Source organism: Balaenoptera borealis (genome assembly GCF_965194805.1).
Source record: "Balaenoptera borealis genome assembly, chromosome: 1".
Classification (NCBI taxonomy): Eukaryota; Metazoa; Chordata; class Mammalia; order Artiodactyla; family Balaenopteridae; genus Balaenoptera; species Balaenoptera borealis.
This window is the reverse complement of record NC_138860.1, coordinates 163,460,269-163,480,898: the sequence shown is the minus strand read 5'-3', so window position 1 is coordinate 163,480,898 and position 20,630 is coordinate 163,460,269. Positions and strand designations below refer to the sequence as shown.

The following is a 20,630-nucleotide window of genomic DNA, read 5'->3' as shown; positions in this document are numbered from 1 at the left end:
AATGGTGTGTTAGTTTCTGCTTTATAACAACTCAGCTTTGTTTTTAACCGTGTCTTTTTTTCGATTCTGCAGGAAATGGAGCCCTTGGGGGGAAATGAACTATCTTTCTTTCTTAAGCCACCTTTGTCAGAACCTTCCTGTGCCCCTGGGAGAGGCAGGAAATGTTCAGGGTCCCTGGCCTGTGGTCCCATCCTCCCAGCAAAACCCCTGGGACTTAGAAATGATTCCAAATCCCGTGTGGCTCTGGGTTTCCCAAGGCAGGTGCCAATCAGAGAGGAGGGCGGTTTGGAACCTGTGTAGGATGGGTGTTGTGCCCTTGGGGAGGGACAGGCAGAGAGGTGAGGGCGCTGCAGGCAGAATCCACATGCCATTAGGAGTGCTTGGAGATCCCAGGTGCTCCTGGATGACATTAATGCAGTTAGATGAATATTAACAGAGTGGCTATTAATATTAATGACAATAATAAACAAGTGTGAGGATTATTTTTAAAGAGGGTTGCTGCTCCAGCTGTTGCCTCCCTTCATTAAGAAGCTTCTGAGGTTCTCAGCCTTCCTCTTCCCAGACCTCACGCAAGAGTCAATGGCATCCTCGTGACCCCTGCCTGGGCTGGGACTGAGCCAGAAGGGCCTTTCCAACACTTCGGACTGAACGAGAATCAATGCAAGAAACCCCGAGTTTCCATCCAAGGCTCTCTGGGCCATGTGAGCGGATGGGGGCCAGGGAAGGGATGAATTGGCTTGTGTGTGGGCAGCCAGCTGCAAGATGCTGCTTCTGACCCTCTCGGGCATAAGGCCCTGCCATCCCCATCCCCAGAGGAGTGTGGGCAGGGGGCTTGCGAGGGGCCAATCTCTTGCAAAGGTGGCTGGAGGAATTACCCTGCTAAAGTGGTCATGAATTATAGAAGAGCGGGGAGGAAGGCCCAGAATATCACATGTGTAAATAAACTGTAGTGGCGGCCAGACATAAAAGCCAGCCACCAAGCTCTTGGACCCACTGCACCCCTTCTCCTGCGACCCACTCGTGCCAAGTACCACAGTGAGTCGCTTACAACCTCCTTCTTCAAAGGATTTGTTAATAAGTCAATGACGGAACATCTAAAGGGGAAAAATATTTCTCTTTATAGTTGGAGATAATTGTCCCAGGAAAAAAAAAAACAACAAACCTTTAATTACAACTCACATGGAGAAAGCTTGATTTGTGGGCAGAGCCCAAATGCTGAGGAGCTGGATGTAAAATATTTGTAATATTTAGGGAACCTAGAGTTTTACATAAAAGTAAACAGCATTGCCTGAAGGCACAATTTCCAGCAACACAATAAAATGTGCAGTGAATTTATGGCGGCCATCCATTAGCTCTTACCAAGGCAACGTCGCCCCTATCTGTCGTCCATCATTATAATAGAGGGTTAATGCACCGAATTTACATAAAAAAGTCATATTGTCTGCATGAATTATTTACACTCGAAGCTGTTTTTACAGCTTGGTTTCAAGCTGGATTCTGGGAGAGATTCTGCCAGTAAATTACTCTGTGGAGACCTGGTTCTATAACTACACGCGTAGCCGGCAATGAAAAGAAAGGAAAATGGGCCGGCCCTGGCGGGTCGTTGGCGCTGACGCCTCGCGGGTGGGGGCTTGGGAGGCTGTGGGACTTTGCTGCTGCAGATGGGGCTCCGTGTCTGGGCCCGTGGCTTCGTGGTTGCTGCCCAGATGCCCATGCGGTCAAAGCCAGTTTGGGCTGGTGGAAACACAGCGATCCTCCAGAGGTGTCTGAGGGCTCGTGATGGCTGAAGTTAGAGGTCTTTTAGGGATCGGGGTCCTGGAAGAGGGAGAGGAGCTGCTGTGTTGGTTGGAGCAGGGGTCTAGCTCAGCAGTGCAAGGGAGACCCATCGTCCCCATTGTACAGATGGGAAGACTGAGACACCAAGAGGCACCTACTCAAGAAGCAGGAAGCCCATTCATCCCAGGTGGGCCTGGGGAATATGGGATGTGCAGACACTTCAGACGTGGGGGGAGAGCGGGGCTGGGATGGGGCATCCTTAGGGTGCCAGTCCCCAAGGCGCCCATCTCAGCCCTTATGCTTTCTAGGACGTTTAGTGAATCGAAGACAGTTTTTGTGCTTGGGCTGGGGATGAGCTGTTGTGTGGCACTGGGTCCTTAATATTCTTCACTTTAGGATTTGGGGGCCGGCGGGGAGCCGCTTATGCTTCCAGGTGATGTGGAGTTAGGGGGGGCTAGTCACTCAATGGAAACACACCTGGATTTTAAATTCCATGCCAGCGGCGTGGCCTTGGGCAAGGCTTTTACCTTCTGGGGGCTCAGTTTCCTCATCTGTAAAATGGGATTTTTAATCCTGACTCTCCCAGACTGCCCCACCCTCCCGAATGACAAGAGGCTCAAATGGAATAACGTGCCCTGGGAGGTGTGTGATGTGTTACCAGCAAGGTCACAGGAGACAGAGGTCAGCAGAGGGAAGCCTTGAGGTTAGGGCTGATAGAGGGACTTGAAGAGTACAAGACAGACAGATGGACGGAGAAGGCCAGACAGTCAAGACACAAAGAGATAAAAAAAAAAATCCCAGAGACAGAGAGATGGGGAGAGACAAAGAACAAACACAGAAACAAAGAGAAAGGGATAGAGATGGAGCAGCGGGAAAGAGTCGAAGGTCGCAGGGAGAAAGAATCAGGCAAACGCAGGCTGCCGAAGCCTCAGACATCCTGGAGCCCGGAGGATGTTTTCCTGGCCGGGGAAGAGGTTGGCAGGGCGGGTCTGCACTGGAGCCACCTCTTGCCTGGACCTCCTTTCGCCCTCCAGGCCAAGTGGCTGGGCTTCTCTCTGGCCTGCAGTCTCCTGCCTCCTCTCCCTCTGCTTTTCTTTAGCGCCAGGAAGCCCGAGCCGGATGCTGGGCCCCTTCCTCCCCCATCCCCCAGCACCTGGGACGGCATGTGCTTGTCGCTGCTGCTCTCCAGGTCTCCCGCCCTCCTGGAGCAGCCACCGTGGGTCCCAGGGGCCTGGAAACCACAAATGACTCCCTGCTGACGGGTTGCTGGCTGCCTCCTGCCTGCCAGCCCGTCCCGCTGCACACGGCAGATAATCACGTAAGGCAAGGCAACCCCTCCTGCCCGTGGTCGTGTGATTTAAACCTGAACTTTGTTTTGCTTTCATTCCCCGGAGAAGCAAGATTTAGATGATAAATTTCTCTGTCTTCCTGGGAGCGTGCACACACACACACACTGCAGACTCCCCATGCGTGAATACTTGCACACAAACGTGTCCTCCCTCATTGCAAATCACGTGTGTACACATTCACATATGACGCGTCTGTGTGCACACACGTGCCGTCCAGGGAGCTCACGGCCACAGGTCAGGGCAGGAGGAAGATGCTGTGATGGCTGGAGCAGCTGGGACGGGTGGGGTGGGTGGGGGAGGGTGAAGTGGACAAGCAACACCGAAATTTCCAGAAGCTCTCCAAGCCTCACCCCACCCGGTTGCCTGGAAGAGGGTAAAGAGGTTTGTGTTTTTGTGTGAATATGTGTGTGCAAGTCTGTGTGCTTATGTGTGGGTGTTCCCAAGCGTAGGTGCCTTTATGGACGCCGCTGGCCTCAGGCAAGCTGGTGCCTCTCTCTGGGCTTCAGTTCCCTCTGGCCACCGAGGGTCCTGCCAATTCTGACTTTCATCTTTCCGGGTGACCACAAGGGTATGTTACTCTGAGGTTTGAATAAACTGGGCTTGGGTGTGTGTGTGTGTGTGAGTGACAGTTTGTGTGGGAAAAGATCTGTGGGTGTGTTTTGTTTAATGGAAGAATGAGTGAGGGTGAGGACATGAGGCCATCCTGGCTTAAAACTGCACCCTCCCTCTTTTTACTCCTTCTCTGCTTTAAAATTCTCCTAGCATCCATCACTATTGAACACACTATATTTACTTAGTTGCTGGTTTCTCTCTCCCCTGCCAGAATGTAAACGCCATGAAGGCAGGAATTCTAGCTGTTTTGTTCATGTCTACATCCCCACTATTAGAACCATCTCTGGCACATGGTAGCTTGTGTGTTCAATAAATATTTATTGAATGAATGAATGAATGAATAACTTTATCATCTCTTTCAAGAGTTCCCATAAATGTCATTTTTTTTTTTTTTCCCTGAAAATGCTGTTAATTGTAAAGTATCACCTGTGGACCAGTAGGAGTTGACATCACCAAGGTGCAGATGAAGGATGGAAAGCAAGGAGAAAGGAGAAGTTCCTTTTTAAGAAAGAGAAAGTTGCTTATCTTTCCAGGAGCAGTTTTGATGGAGTTCTGAGAATGAAAAACAGATTTCAGGGTATCAGGAAGGGAGGTGGAGAAGACCAAGTAAAGACAGTTGGTTTGCAAAAGAGTTGGAGGAAGAGGGAAAAAACATATTAGCTGGAAGAGGCAGTGGGGTCCCCTAATCATTTTCACTAACCTGGAGGCATTCATCAACCTTCCTGTCAAATGACCCAGGTCCATGGTATGTGGTAGCTTAAGTAGGTTTTCAGGTATTTGTGACAGGGAGTATCTCACTGACTGTGGGAAGTAATGGAAAAATGTCTAGGATTGGGCTTTCCAACACAGGAGCTGCTGGCCAAGCATATGTGGCTATTGAAAATGTAAGTGTCACTTTTAAAAACTTTTTTTATTGGAGTATAGTTGATTTACAATGTTGTATTAATTTTTGCTGTATAGCAAAGCGATTCAGTTATGCATATATAAATTCTTTTCCATTCTGGTTTATCACAGGATATTGAATATAGTTCCCTGTGGTACACAGTAGGACCTTGTTTATCCATTCTATACATAATAGTTTGCATTTCCTAATCCCAATCTCCCAATCCATCCCCCCGCCTTGGCAACCACAAGTCTGTTCTCTGTGTCTGTGAGTCTGCTTCTGTTTTGGAGATAAGTTCATTTGTGTTGTACTTTAGATTCCACATATAAGTGATATCATATGATATTTGTCTTTCTCTTTCTGACTTACTTTGCTTAGTATGATAATCTCTAGGTCCATCCATGTTGCTGCAAATGGCATTATTTCATTCTTTTTGATGGCTGAGTAATATTCCTGTGTGTGTGTGTGTGTGTGTGTGTGTGTGTGTGTGTGTATACCACATCTTGCGTCACTTTCTTAATGGGGCCCTGACCACCAACTTAAAATTGCTACCTGCCCCCTCCCAAGTACTCCAATTCCCCTTATCTTGTTCTGATTTTTCTTTTTCCCATATCACCTTCCAATATACTGAATGATTTACTAATCTAATTTGATTTTTCACTGTTGATATCCCTGTTAGAATGAAAGCCCTCACAGGGAGCAGGGCCTTGATCTGTTTGGCCACTGATGTATCCCACGTGCCTGGAAGAGGGCCTGGCATGTAGCAGGTGCGTAATCAATATTTAGTGAATGAATGGGTGGGCTTCTGTCTGTGTAGGGAGGGTGTGGTAGACTTCGGAAGTGTTTGTGTGGATGGGCTTGTAAAGCGAGTGCTATGGGGGTGTGATTGTTGAGGGGCTGTGTTTCTGACCGTGGGGATGGCCGTGTTAGGGAGGAGGGGGGCCTCGCTGCAGAGCTCTGTCCTCTGAGGCCCGAGGCCAGTTCTCTGATAGAGGTTTCAGGTCCTGGGCATCCTGCTTGGACATTGTCAAGAGTTTACAGCAGACTCAGCAGACTTCTGGGGGTGGCTTCCCCCAGAATCTCAGGAATCCTTTCCTGGGCTGGCTGTCCCTTGGGTGGCCATGGACTTGAGCCCCAGCCCTGGTAGCTTCCTGAACTCACTCCCGCATTCCCCCATGGGTAGACCTGGGCCCCAGGCTTAGTGAATTCCCTCAACCTGCAGCCTGGTCTGAGCCCTGGGCTGGGAGGAGTCAGGAGACGGGTGAAGGCTGGCGGTCAGTGCTCGAGGACATTCATGCTGTGGGGATGGACTCAGCACCTGGATATTCTGGGCATGTGGCTTCTGGGAGGGACCTTGAGCAGGTGGGGATCCTGGCCATTGGGGGTTCAGGAGGCAGAGGTCAGGTCACAGGCTTCAGTGTTTGACAGAAGGTGGCTGGACCCTGATGAAAGGCTGGGAAGAAAGTCCAGGTTGGCTTTGTGCTTAAACTGAGTCAAGGGCCCGGGGGTCAGGGAGCCTAGGATGCGCATATGGAGATCAGCCTCTGGGGCCAAGGCCAGGAACCCACTGGGCACAGCCTTCAGGGAGCAGCCCCTCAGCCGAGTCCCTTTCTATGTGAAGGTGGTGGGAGCAGAGCTGCTGGAAGGTGGGGGTGAGGAGCAGCCACCCCTGTGGACAACAGTGTCAGGACCCAAAAGGCGCTCAACCATGTGAGCTTTGGGCCAAGTCCCAAAAGACAAGTGCAGCAGGGCCAGAGACAGTCGCCCCTTGAGGCCAACACTTAGGAACCATTGCCTAATGTTCAGGGTCACACAGAGCTCTGCTTAGGTTTCACACTCTCCTGCTGTGTGATCTTGGAAAGATTACTTAACCTCTCTGAACCTCAGTTTCCTCATAGGCAAAAATAGAGATACGTTTAATTTCATACCAGAATTGACAGGATTAGGCTGCTATTATCACTGTTATTACTTTATTAAAAAACTACACAGATCCAGGAAGGGAAGACTGCCTTGACAGAAATTCACATGAAAAAGAGCCAGGGTTTTGGCTGATCTCAAATTAGTGTGAGGGCCTAGCACGGGTACTGAGATCTGTGACACTCAGAAAAGAGGGCAGTGACCCCTGGAGCCAACATGGGCTCACCAAGACCAGGCACATCTTTCAGATTCTCGACAGCTTAATGACTGGTAGATAAAGGAAATGGGCTAGCATGTGGTGGAGTGGAATCGATTTACTGAGCACCTACTGTGTGCTGGATGCTTTGCATACATGGCCTTGATCTTCAGAAGCTTGTGCGCTGGATGTGACAGTCTTTATTTTGCAGATGAGAAACGGAGTCTCCAGGAAGTTAAGTGACTTGCCCAAGACCCGTGGAGCGGTGATTCAAGCCTGGATCTGCCTGACCCTTTCTGCCATATCACGCTGTCCTGCAAGACACTGGACAGGATCTCTCATGACTCTTGAGGACATGATGGATGGTCGTGAGGGCACAGAAGGGGCTCCCATCTGGCTGAATGACAACCATGGAATGTTCTTATAAGTGGAACCAGGTCAGTCTGTGAAGGTCTTTAGAGGCTGCTGTGGGGCTCTGGCTTCTATCCTGTTCTGACCAATATATGCCAAGGACCCAGAAGAAGATGTAGAGGGTGCAGGCCTGTAATTACCATTGTAGAACAGAGAAAAAGGACAGAGGAAAGCTCAGATAGCAGGATCAGGATCCAGAAAGATCTCAATGGGCTGGAGTGACAAGGTGAACTTAGCATGATGAAATGTCACAGGGATAAATGCTGGGACCATCTTGACTACAGGAAACCATTATAGAGAGGAACAGCAGCTCATGAGAAAGGGATATAGGAGTTCAAGGGCCAATAAATTCAGTATGAGCCCGTAGGCTACATTAATAGAGGTGTGGGGTTTGAGTCAAGGGAGGGGGACCACCATCCTGGTCCAGCCTGCTCTCTGCCCTGAGGCAGTCTCTGTTGTACATATTTGAAGGTCATGTGTTATTTTCTGCTTTTTCAGCCCTTCTTCATTTTTTCCTGCGGGGGTGGGGTGGGGTGGGGGGCATTCTTAGAGGGGCAGAGCCCTTCTGGAGTTTGACCCTTAGATTCTTTCCAGAGCAGCCCTCCAGAATGACACCTTTGAAGGTGGAAAAGAAGCTGCAGGTTTTTTGAACTTTTGTTTGAGCAGCAAGTGCTGGATCTGATCTCTATGCCAAACCACTCTTATTTGGGGAGAGGAAAGTGCTAGTCGCTGAATGTCGTGGAACAGGGAGGGGTCCTGGTCCCCTTGGCTGCTGGTCAGGTGTTTCCACCGCTTTTCCAGCTGTCTCCCTCTGCTCTTGGAGCCCTTAGTCCGGTGGTCATTGGTTTGCCAGAGCCTGGCGGGGCTGGTTCTCCCATGCTGGAGGCAGGCAGGAACAGAGAGCCTTGCAGTTGCTCATGTCAGGGCTGGATCCCTGCTCGAGCTGGGGTGTCACCTGCCAAGCTGAATTCGGCACAGGAAGCGCCTGGCGGGGAGACGTACAGTTGAATTTGGAGGTTCTGTTCCACTCTGAAATGCACTTCTTCTGGCAGCTGCAGTGAAGTGAAGCTGTGGCACTTCCCTCTCTCGTGCCAGAATCACAGCCACTTTTTCCTGAGAAAGAAACAGGGCTGCAGACAGTTTTACTCATTAAATACTTCTTTTCCTCTTAAATCTGGTTTTGTAATTTTTTTTTTTTTTTGCATGACCGGAAAAGTAAAACGGATGATATTGAAATAAACAAGGCATTTGTGATAGGAAGGTTAAAGCAGATTGTTGGGGGTGGGGAAGGGGGGTGGAGAAGCCCCACGTTTCTGCACACAGGCTGCTCATAGCCTGTTGAGGATGGGAGTGAGAGAGAGTCTGCCCACCTCCCAGCCCAGAGGAGCCTTTTTCTCCAAGTGTCTTGGGGATTCACTGAGAAAGGCTGTGGGGAAGGGAACTGTCATTTATCAAGAGCCTACTAAGTGCTAGGCCTGTAATGTGGGTGAGGTCATTCAGTCCTCATAGCAACCTTGGGGGACAGGATCCATTCTGTAGATAAGGAAAGTTGAGGCTCAGAGGGATTAAGGTGAACCGGTCAGAGATATACTGGACTGGGATTTGAACCTCCCTCTGTCTGACCTCAAATGCCATGGTCTTTTTGCTCCTCGTTGTTACTCTGAGCAGTTGTATATCGAGCTGGGGGGATGTAAAAGGAGGAGGCGGAGGAGAAGGAGAAGAAAGAAGATGAGGAGACATCAGCCAGCTCTGAGGAGTGGGCATCCTACCTGGCAAGATAGAACAAGACTCTGACCACTGTGAGTGAGCCAAGCCCTAGTTGCTGAGTTCTGACAAATATGCGTGGTTTGGGGGGAAGGGTGCGGAGTGTGGATGGGTTTGGCTTGATAACCAGGATGGGCTTCCTGGAGGTGGAGGTCCCTGGAAGTTGAATGTAGGTGAGGCTTGATAACCAGGATGGGCTTCCTGGAGGTGGAGGTCCCTGGAAGTTGAATGTAGATGAGGGAATGGCCTTGCTGCAAGAGCAAAGGCAGGAAAGGTCTGAGTCTGGCTTGGGTATGGGGAGGTAAGTCCAGGGTGGGTAGTGATGATTGTGGTAAGAATGTATACGTTAGAGTCAGGGCAGTGGGGGTGATCAGGGTGCAGAGTGTATTGCAAAGAAAGAGCCCTGGGCTGAGAGGCAGGTGCCTAGTTCTTGTCCTGGCTCTGCCACTGGCTTGCTATGTGACCTTCGGCAAAGCCCTTCCCCTCTCTGGACCTTAGATTTTCTGTCCAAAAAATGGTGGAATTGGACTAGAGGATCCCTAAGGACCTTTGTAGGGTCCCATAAAGAAAGAAGGTGAGGGGGCTTCCCTGGTGGCGCAGTGGTTGAGAATCTGCCTGCCAATGCAGGGGACACGGGTTCGAGCCCTGGTCTGGGAAGATCCCACATGCCACGGAGCAACTAGGCCCGTGAGCCACAACTACTGAGCCTGCGCGTCTGGAGCCTGTGCTCCAACACAAGAGAGACCGCGACAGTGAGAGGCCCGCACACCGCGATGAAGAGTGGCCCCCGCTCGCCGCAACTAGAGAAAGCCCTCGCACAGAAACGAAGACCCAACACGCAAAAATAAATAAATAAATAAATAAATAAAAAGAAAGAAATGTCTGTTTCCTAACTTCATTAAAAAAAAAAAAAAAAAAGAAAGAAGGTGATGGGCTTCCCTGGTGGTACAGTGGTTAAGAATCCACCTGCCAATGCAGGGGACACGGGTTCGAGCCCTGGTCCAGGAAGATCCCACGTGCCACGGAGCAACTGAGCCCGTGCGCCACAACTACTGAGCCTGCACTCTAGAGCCCGAGAGCCACAACTACTGAAGCCCACGCGCCTAGAGCCCGTGCTCCGCAACAAGAGAAGCCACTGCAATGAGAAGCCCGCGCCCCGCAACGAGGAGTAGCCCCCGGTCACCGCAACTAGAGAAAGCCCACGTGCAGCAAAAAAGACCCAACGCAGCCAAAAATAATAATAAATAAATAAATAATAAATAAATTTATTTTAAAAAAAAAGAAAGAGGGTGACAGTAGAATCCAGAAGGCCTTGAATATCAAGACGTGGCATTAGAATCATGAAATGTTAGTGCTAAAAGGACCCGCAGGAATTGTTGACTAAACCATGTTACTTTATGTCTTAAAGGATGAGTAGGAGTTTTCAAGGTGAAGGGAAGGTAGATGGGAGAGGAAAAAGAGGGCCTTCCAGGCAGGTGGGTATAGCATGAGCAAAGGCATGGATGGAAGCAAGAGGCAGGTGTGCAGGGGACACCAAGCTATTTGGTGTTGTTGGAGAATAAAGGCCAACACGAGGTGGAGGCAGAGGTCAGGGATCAAACAGGAGAGAGAGATGCGGCCAGACCTTGGAGAACCAAGGGGCTTTGACTCCATCCCCTGGGTAATGGGGAGCCATTGAAGGGATGGGAGGGACATGCTCACAGTGGCAATTTTGAAAGACCACTTTGGCAGCTGTGTCTGTGATGGATTTGGCCAGGGCTGGGAGTGGGTCCAGGCCAGGGATGAGTGCAGAAAGACCAGTTAGGACGTTGCTGTCTCAGCTCAGGTGACAGTCTGAGCCAGGAGAGCAGAGTGGGTGTGATGGGGCCAGTGTCTGTTCCAGAGGAACTAGGGAGTGGAGTAGAGAGGACTTGCTGATTCACTGGTTACGGGGAGTGAGGAAGAGGGAGAGTCAGGGACTACAGGTTTCCAACTTTGTGATATTCACCGAGACAGGAAATACCGGAGGAGGGATAGCCTTTTGAGAAAGGTGATGAATTCAGTTTTGGATTTGGTGAGTTTGAGGCATCAATGGAACAAGCATGGAATGGCTTTTTCATTCATTCGCTCACTCATTCAGTCATTCATTACTGGGCATTTCCTATGTGCCAGGCACAGCTGGATGCTGACTTGCTGGAGCTATCAGTCTAGAGGGGCATTCAGAAAGTTCTTCCTTATGCCGAACCTCGATCTGCTGAACTTTCTCCCACTGGTCTTATTCTGTCCTTTAAGACCTCGCAGGAGTCTACCCTCCTTCAGAGATGAGAGATCAGTGACTGTGGTTCCCTGCATTGCCTCTGGTTCAGGGAATATGGAGCTGTGCAGAGAATGTGGACTTCTTTAGAAAATTGTAAAGAAATGGATTTCAGCCTGAGCGCCTTTTTGTATCGCCTCAGCTGTTAAGTGGGTTTTGTAAAATCTCTCTTCCAGGCAGTGGTGTGCTGGAGTGGGTTCCTACTGGCTTATAGAACCAATTAAGGACATTTCTTCCCAATTCTGTGTTCAGTGACATCCCATTGGGAGCTGGAAGTTGACCATGGCAGGAATATTTACACCACAGAAATTAGCAAATACTACAAATCAGGGCTCTTTTATTCTTCCAGATTGCTAGATGGTAAATAACCAGCATACCACTGCTTACAGAGTTATGGTTAGGATGATGAATGTTGAACCCCTGGCACACGGTCCCCACATGTGCACACATGCTTGGCACACAGTAGGTGTCATAAGTGTGACTACCTTCTCCTTTGACATTTCTCTTGTTTGAGAAAGACTATTGTTTCCTTTGCTCAGAATAATAACTCCCCTTCAGCCAGGGCTTTCTCCATGTTTCAGACAAGGTGGTTCTGAGGGAAGCTGCCATTCTTCTTACTCCCCTTGGACTTCACAGAGAGATGGAGTCAAAGGATGAGGATTTTGGAGTCTTATGAATCTAGGTTTGGATCTTGGCTCTGCCTCCTGCTAGCTATATAATAACCCTGAGCAAGTTATTTAATTGCTCTGAGCCTCAATTAAGTCGCCTGTAAACTGAGGGTGGACATGCCCCCTTCATTAAATTGTTGTGAAGATGGAATGAGGTAATGGGTGTGTGGGTGTGCAAGGACCTGGCACCGAGGCAGCGGTTTCAGTGAAAGCTTGACCAATGCTGGTCTCCTTCCCCAAAGAGTCCAGCATGCACTTGGGCGCCAGCTCTGACAATGGGAGGTGGGGGAAGGGAGGAATCGGGGTCGCATCCTTGGGAAAGGTATTTTCTGGTGGAATGTGTAGGCCGGGAGAGGCTGTGGGCTGTAAGACCTTCCAAATGTATTCTGAGTGCAATGGAGGGGAACTCCCCGGGGCTGCAGCTCACGCTTCCAGGGCCCTCACCTGCAGATCTGCAGATCAGCTTCTATCATCAGCTCGGCTTGTGGGTTTCTGGGGTGCCTGTGGCAGCCTGGGCTGTACTGATTTACCACCCTGGCCCCAAGCAGATTAAGTCACCCAGAGTCATTTGAATTTTACCTGGCCTCATCACACAAGTCTTAGAAAATGCTGTCTGGCAAGAAACTTTCTCTGTACTTTTTGGAGGAAGTCTAAGAGCTCTAGAAATTGAGGTGACTAGGAAGAAGGAGGTGGTGCCAGGGGGTTTCTGCATCTCCAGGTCAGATTTGGATTGGGGAGTGGAGGAGGGAGTGTGGGCTGTGTGTATGTGCAAGAAAGTGAGAATGAGAGCAAGAGCAAGAGAGAACTTTCTGTAGATGCCGTTGGGGCAATGTCACCTCTGGCTGTGTGACATAGGGCAAGTCACTTAACCTCTCTGAGTCTCAGAGGATTGTTGTGAAGGTCAAAAGAGCTAACTTGAATCAAGTGTTTGGTAGGCTTTAATGAGTTCTGTCATTACTAATTGGGAAAAATGGACAAATGACTATATAAATAAATTATATATGACTGTGGTTACCAGGTATTGAGCAGAGTAAGGGCCCTGGAAGCTAAAAGGGAGGGGGCACATTATCGGAGTTCTGGGGCTTGACTTGGGTCTTAAAGGAAGCCTAAGTCCCAGGAAAATGAAATGGAAGGGGTTGTAGTGCAATTAAGATGGTCAGCACCCCATCCACCTCCAACAGTGTGTGTGGCTCTGGAGATGGGTCCTGGTTGGTTTAGCCAGTCAGGATAATCCACTCCCTCCCCAACCTTGGCACATCGGTTCGTTGTAAACCAATCAATACACACATCCCTCTGGTCATAGGGATTGGTTTAGGTTGGCCCAATCAGACAGAAGCTCAGAACTTTTGTTAGATGGCTGGGAAAAGACACCTAATCTCTCTCTATCTGGATTCAAACGAGGAAGTATGTGGTCCTAGTTCCTAGCAGGCATCTGGAGACTAGGAACATGATGTGAGACTCCTGTCAACATATGGAGGTGGGAAGAGCCTGGAAAATCACAGAAAAATGGCATCCCAGCCTTGATCAAACCATGCCTGAAGGCTGCAGCATCTGGACTGTTCAGTTAAGTTGCTAAAAAAATCCACTTTTTAAGCCAGTTGGGATTTCATTTTTGTATTTCTTGCAAATAAAAGCTGATACAGAGGCTGATGGAGGGATCTGAGCTGGGAGTGAGAACCTGCTTGGTGTTAGGCAGTCATTAATGAGGAGAACATTTCAGCTAGAGTAAAGAGTGGGTTAGTGATGTGTGATGGGCAGGGGTGGTAGGAACTATAGGAAATAAGGGTGGAAGGAATTTTGGGGTTGATTAATGGAAGGACTGAGATGCAAGTTTAAGAATTTGGACTTGATTCTGTTGGCAGTGGGGAATAATTGAAGATTTGTGAGCAGTGGAGGGGGAGTGGTAGAGTGATGCAAACACAGTGGTATTTTGGGAAGATCAACATAAGATTGGGATATAGGTTGGATTGGAAGGAGAATTTGGGGTCTGAGACTTGAAAAAATATTATTATTTACTGATACTGCACATACTGTATTGCACATACTGTATCTCACTTATCCTTACAACAGCAGCCCCTCTTTTGTAAAAAAAAATGCATTTCAAAGATCTTGAGGAGTAACATGAATAGGTCATATAGTTAGTAAATGGCAGTCAGGACTTGAACACAGGTCATCTGACTTCAAACCCTCTACCCTTATTCCTCCCATTTGTGATAGCACAGATGACAAATTAATATGGGCCAGACCAGGATAGTGGTCACAGAGCTGGAAAGGATGGAACAAGAGATGCTAGGCTGGTGAAACCCTAGGTATAATCTTGTTAGAGATAGAAACTAAACCAGGATAGCTGTTGTTATCAATATTTTAAAAAACACTTTTCTTAAAGTGTTAGACATTGTAATTAGACAAGAAAATGAAAGTATAAATATTGAGGGAGGTGAGAAAATAGTCATAGTTTGCAGATAAGATGATTATTTATCTGGAAAATCTAAGACAATTTCCTGAAAGCAATTAGAAAAAATAAAGAATTTAGTAAAAGGACCTGTAACAAAACAATATATACAGAAACTAATGGCTTTTCTGTTTATAAAATGACCATCTAGAGGGTAAAGTAAAAGGCCTCATCCACAGTGTCGAGAAGAAAACAATAACACAAAATAGCTGGAAATAAACTTTAGAAGAAACACATAGAGTTTACATGAAGAAAACCAGAAAACTTCTGAGGGCTCTAAAAGGGGCTTGAATAGATATTACATACACCTAGTTCTTGGGTAAAAAGATTTAATACTATAAGGATGCCAATTCTCCTTAAGTGAATGTACAAACTTAAGATAATCCAATCAAGACCCCAACAGGATTTAAAAAAAAATAAATTTATTTATTTATTTATTTATGGCTGCGTTGGGTCTTCATTGCTGCGTGTGGGCTTTCTCTAGTTGTGGTGAGTGGGAGCTACTCTTCGCTGCGGTGCGCGGTCTTCTCATTCTGGTGGCTCCTCTTGTGGCGGGGCACGGGCTCTAGGCGCGCGGGCTTCAGTAGTTGTGGTGCACGGGCTTCAGTAGTTGTGGCGCACGGGCTTAGTTGCTCCGTGGCATGTGGGATCTTCCCTGACCAGGGCTTGAACCCGTGTCCCCTGAGTTGGCAGGCGGATTCTTAACCACTGTGCCACCAGGGAAGCCCCAGGATTCTTTTTTTTTTTTTGACAAAAATAGTTATAAAGCTAATCTGGAAGAATAAAAAATGAGAGTAGTCAGGAAAATTCTGAAAAAGAAAAATGATGAGTATTTAGCATATCAGATATTAAAATATTTTATAAAGGACAATAATGAAAATTCTTATGTAAGAACAAACAGATCACTGGGACAGAACAGACATCCAATAGAATCCAGATATGGATCCAAGTATTTAAGGGAATTTTATATCTGCTAAAATGGCACTTCAACTGAGTTGGGAAAATATGGGCTATTTTATAAATGGTGTTGGGATAATGGGCCAGCAATGAAACAAAAGCTGATTTTCTTCCTATTCCAATAAGAACAAGCTATGAAGACCATGAAGATATAAATATGAATGAATATTTTGGTCATCTTAAGGTGGAGAAGTCCTTCTAAGCATGATATGATATCCAGAAATCAGAAAAGATTGATAAATTAGGATATATGAAAATTTAAAACAAATACCTGAAAGACCATTAAAAGGAATGTAAAGAAAAAGGGGGGGGGAAGCATATATATTAGACAAAAGTTGAATCTGATCTCAAATGTACAAAGAACTCTTACAACTCACTAAGAGATAAATATCTCATTAGAAAAATGGGCAAAGGACAGGAACAGGCAATTCACAAAGAAAATAATTACAAATGACCAGAAAATATAAAAAGATATTTATTTACTCCAACTAGTAAACTAAGCAATGCCAATAAAAATGAGTGTCATTTGCCTTCTGATTTGCCCAAACATTGAAACCCAGGGCTGGCAAGGGTGTGGGCAGACAGATGCTTGAGTACTGTTGTTGGGATTCATTGTTGTAAGCTTCCTAAAGGGCAGAGTGGCACAATTAGAAATAGCCTACACTTATTGCAGCAATCTCATTTGTAGGATTTTATTCTAAGGAGATAACTGCAAAAAGGAGCAAAGAGATACGCACATAACTTTGTTTATGAGGGTAAAATCTTGACAACATTCTAAACCATCAATAGAGACCCAGCTAAAGAAAGTATGATACATACATGCAATGGAGTACTATGAAGTAATTAAAATAATTTTGCAGATCTCTATTTATCGACATAGAAAGATGTCTATGACATATTGTTGAGAGAGAAAAGCAGGTGTCAGCGAGAACAGTATGTATAATACAATCCCTCGTCTATAAAATTATATACATAGATCTCTGTGTGTATATATGCAGAGATATGTCTGAAAGCCTGTTCACCAAAATGCTAGGGGTAGTTATATGTGGGAGGTAGGTTTTGAGTGATTTTTCACTTTCTTTTTCATACTTTAAAGTATTGGTTTGATTTTTTAAAAAAATAATGAGGCTATAACATTCTTTTCAATCAGAACAAATAATCGAGCTATTTTTGTTTTGGAAAGTAGATAAGTATTAAACAGGAAGAATCAGCACGTGGTGATTTCATGGATGTGGATAAGAAGTCAAGACACAAGCCAAGGGCTTCCCTGGTGGCGCAGTGGTTAAGAATCTGCCTGCCAATGCAGGGGACACAAGTTCGAGCCCTGGTCTGGGAAGATCCCACGTGCCGTGGAGCAACTAAGCCCGTGCACCACAACTACTGAGCCTGTGCTCTAGAGCCCGCAAGTCATAACTACTGAGCCCGCGTGCCACAACTACTGAAGCCCGCAAGCCTAGAGCCCATGCTCCGCAACAAGAGAAGCCACCGCAGTGAGAAGCCCTCGCACCGCAACAAAGAGTAGCTCCCGCTCGCTGCAACTAGAGAAAGCCCACGCGCAGCAACAAAGACCCAATGCAGCCAAAATAAATAAAAAAGACACAAGCCAAAATTTTGGGGAGGGTTAGGTGGGGTGGAAAGCCCGGGGCAGAAGCTGATTCTGGAGGAAGGAGGAGGTGCTGGGTTTTCAGAGCTCTGGCTTGTGGCAGTGGCCAGCGGGCAGCAGGGCTGCCTCTTAGGAGACTGATCATAGAGGCACAAACAAGGGGTGGGGAGTCTCTTCCCCGAGGACAAAGCCAGCCATGGATGAGATCTCGGGGTGGGGCGGAGCGGGGTGGGTGTGCTTCAGCAGGAGAGGGCTGAAAACCAGGCCCTGGAACCTGGCCATGTTGATGAGATGGGAGAAGAATCAGGATGAGTGGTCAGGAAGGCGAGGAGCTACCAGGGGCATAGAGTGCCTCGGAACTCCATGGGGGCAGGGGTGAATTTCCAGAGAAAGGTCAACCGTATCTAATACTGCGAAAGCACTGACATCAAAGAGAGGGCACAGGGCTTGACAGATAGGAGTTTGTTGGTGACCTTGGAGAGAGCCGTTTGATGGGGGAAATGAGGCTGTACATGGTATGTGCGGGAGTGGGGGAGAGTTTGGGATGGGAGAAAGGAGGGTGATAGCTTGGGAGAGCAGATTTGAAGGAAAGGGAACGAGCCTTGATCAGGGACGGCAATAACCAGCACGTGTGCCACCCTGCCGGCTCCCCAGCACTGGCAGGCATCAGTAATCAGTCTGCCGAGCCCAGATGAAGCCTCAGCATCTTTCTCCCAACAGCCAGGCCAGGGAGACACTCATAATCCACTGGACTTGGCTGGTGGGATGAACCTATTTTCCATGCCTGGCTTGAACACGTACTTGAAGGATGATGAGAAGGAAGGCATGGAGGGGGTGATGAAAGGTGCTGGAGAGAGGAGGCCTGCGGGAGCCAGGGCCTCCAGTACAGGTGTGGACTGTGGCCTCAGCCTGGGAATGCTTCCGGGTCTGGAGCCCAGGATGGTGGGAGTGCTCTGTCTGTGAGGCTGAGGTGAGTAGATGCTAGAACAAATTCATGCTTTGCGTGATGCTGTGAAAAAGCCTGACTATATGTGTGGATTGCTGATTGGTGCGCAGATATTTGGGAGCCCGCCACGGCCCACCACCTGGCTGTCCAGGGAAGGCGTAGCAGGGACCCCATTGTCTGGAACACCTGGCATAGAGGGGGTCTGCCTGTGGGTCCCAGCTGCGGGGCCCGAGAGCAGAATGGGGGGTTGAGGTTCTTTTGTGGCTTGCTGGGAGGACTTTTAGGGAAGACACTCAGTGTGAGTCAGCTGCCACTGACTCCATTGGTGTTTTGATTGCATCGGTGGGAGCACGTGGACCTGGATACAGGAGGTAAACGCCCTCCTGGACCCTCAGTGGCCGGAGCTTGTCTGGAGCAGTGGAGGAGTGCAGACGCATGGGCAGAGCTCGCCTACAGGAAATGAGAAGGACGCGGGGAGGCGTTTCTAGGAGAAACGCAACGCTTGAGGAAACTCAGGCCATAGACTTTTGCTGTTAACCTGCAGAAGCACTGTATCCTAAACGTGCCTGGGACCCTAATTTCTTGAGCTTATTCCACGGAAAAGAGTTCGGTGAACAAATACGTTCATGAAATGCAGCACCCGCAGCGTAGTGCATGGGAGCACAGTGAAGGCTCTGAGCGATCCTGCAGCGAAGAAACTTGGATGTAGAGTTTTCCCAAGTTTATTCAACCACAGAAACATCTTCAACCTAACACCAATCTATCTCCTGCAGGACTAGCGGCTGCCTTGGGGCAGAGGGAGTGACCTGTCCTGTGTGGTCCCTGGGACAGTGTTTGGACCGGTGCGAGGACATTGCAAAGAGGCCGATTTTGGCTCAGTTCAAGGAAGACGTTTGCAGCCATTGCAGATGTTTTAACCATGAAAGAGGCAGTAAGGGAATTCCAGTCTCTAGAGGCCTCAGGCAGAGTGTGGACCTAGCAGGGACGCTGCAGAAGGGAGCCGGGCTCCAGTGGGTGTCATCGTTGATTTCTGGGGTTCCATGAGCCCTCGGAGAGGGGGTACCGCTCCCTTGGAGCCTGTTGCCTGGCTTGTATTGCCACGTATTCAGCTCGGGAATACTTGGGACCCTTGAAATGAACAGTCTGTGAAGGTAAGATGCGAACACATAAATATCCTCATTAAGTCCCAAATACACATCCCAAACTTTACATAACAGGAGCAGCAGCTGGAGACGCCCACAGCCCTAATGGCTTTTCTGTAGTAAGAGAACGTCCTCTCTCCAGCTCCGCTTCTTCCATTCATTTTGGTAATTGCTGGAGGGAGCCAGCTGCGGCAGACTGGCGGTCAGGCAGGCGGGTTTGTAACAACCCCTAGTGGGTGCCTCTGCGAGGATGGGATGCTGCGGGGAGTGGAGCGGGGCCTGAGGTTGGGAGGTCATCTGCTCAGCATCTGTCCTGATCCCCATGGACCCAGACTGAGCTGCCGGGACCAGATGCGTCACCTCCCAGGGACTTGACAAACAAGATTCAGAGCAGCAGGAAGGACTCTGGGCCAGGTACAGGCGTGGGGATGGGAACGGTTGGCAGAAAATTACTCCTTTCAACAAATTGCGCCAGCGCCTTCTCTGACTCTTGTGCTGGGCTGGGACACTGAGGCGGACCGATCGGCCTCCGCCCCTGCCCTCAGCGCTCACAGCCCTGGGGAGGAAACAGCCATGGACAGGAAAGGGCTGGCATCAAGGCAAGCTTTCAGGACTTGGGGTACCGAGGATGGAGAGACGGCCTCCGTCTTGGGCAAAAAGGTCAGAGAAGACTTCTTGGAATAAGAGACAATAGTTTGGGGCCTTAGAAGTGAGTGTGACCCGGGGAGGGAAGAGTCACCTGCAATTGGGGTGTTCCCATCTGCAAAATGGGCCCAAGGTTACTGTGGACTTGTAGTCCCAAAGCGACATCTAGTTTGTCCCCTTGCCTCCCGGGTCTCTAGTAACCATCCAGGCTTCGTGAGGACCCTCTTGAGATTTCTTTAAGGGAGTCCCAAGCATGGAGCTCTCAGCGGGGAGCAGTCCTGGATGCTGCCATTGGGACCTGGGCCCTGGGTGGTCGGCCAGAGTGGACGCCCTGGATCATTTGGGTTCGAGTCTCTCCTCGGAGGGGTCCTGGGGAGGGCTGCGGCCCAGGCGCTCTACCCTCCAGGCTTCCTGTGGGTGGCAAGTGAAACTTTTCTTCCTGGTTCTCTCCCAGCAGCGAGCTCCATCCCCCCAGCCCCAAGTGGCGGCTCCTTGGGCCGGAAACAATGTGCTTTCTCCACGCCTGGGAGTGGAAGTCAGCAGTTTGGCACCGTCTGGCTGGCAGCCTCCACCGGCTTCCTTTGGCACTTTATTGGCAAAGGCGGTGACATTTCTTTCAGTTGGGTGGGTGGAGCTGTTATGCAAACTCCCGCTCTCCTCATTCGCCAGATGAATATTCATGACTCAGGCAATCTGTACCAGCCAGACTTCCCTGAGGGCGGCAGCTTTTCTTCTCTTCCCCTCTCTCTTTTTCTTTCTCCTTCTCTCCTTCCCAGCTCTTCGGAAAGCTGGAGTGCAGCTATATTTAATTTACAAATACGGAGCTCTTTAGCTTGCCTTTTGCGGTGCAGGCTTTGGGGAGGAGGTGCTGGCAATGGGAGCAGTGGTTGAGGCACTGGGTCCCCTGACCTTGGGCCTTCAGGGCCCAGCACCCGGGGCCCCAGCTCCTGGGAAGCTCCTGGGTCTGGGGCTCCCTTTGGGATTGGCATTTGGTGCCTGCACACCTGAAGGGGCAG

The 20,630-nt window shown here is 49.0% G+C and overlaps 1 protein-coding gene across 1 annotated transcript in view; it reads left to right on the top strand.

Annotated features, from left to right (window-relative positions):
- LOC309621003 (uncharacterized protein) overlaps nucleotides 1-19,805 on the top strand; it is a gene marked incomplete at its 5' end in the record, with an annotated part of 63,204 nt that extends 43,399 nt beyond the window's left edge. The window contains 5 exons of the mRNA XM_082377863.1: nucleotides 2,876-3,094; nucleotides 5,300-5,387; nucleotides 6,945-7,170; nucleotides 8,813-9,482; nucleotides 9,835-19,805. Of these exons, the coding sequence (XP_082233989.1) occupies nucleotides 2,876-3,035 (160 nt within the window). The 3' untranslated portion in view covers nucleotides 3,036-3,094; nucleotides 5,300-5,387; nucleotides 6,945-7,170; nucleotides 8,813-9,482; nucleotides 9,835-19,805. The remainder of the gene's footprint in view (nucleotides 1-2,875; nucleotides 3,095-5,299; nucleotides 5,388-6,944; nucleotides 7,171-8,812; nucleotides 9,483-9,834) is intronic.
- Between the last annotated feature and the right edge of the window lie 825 nt (nucleotides 19,806-20,630).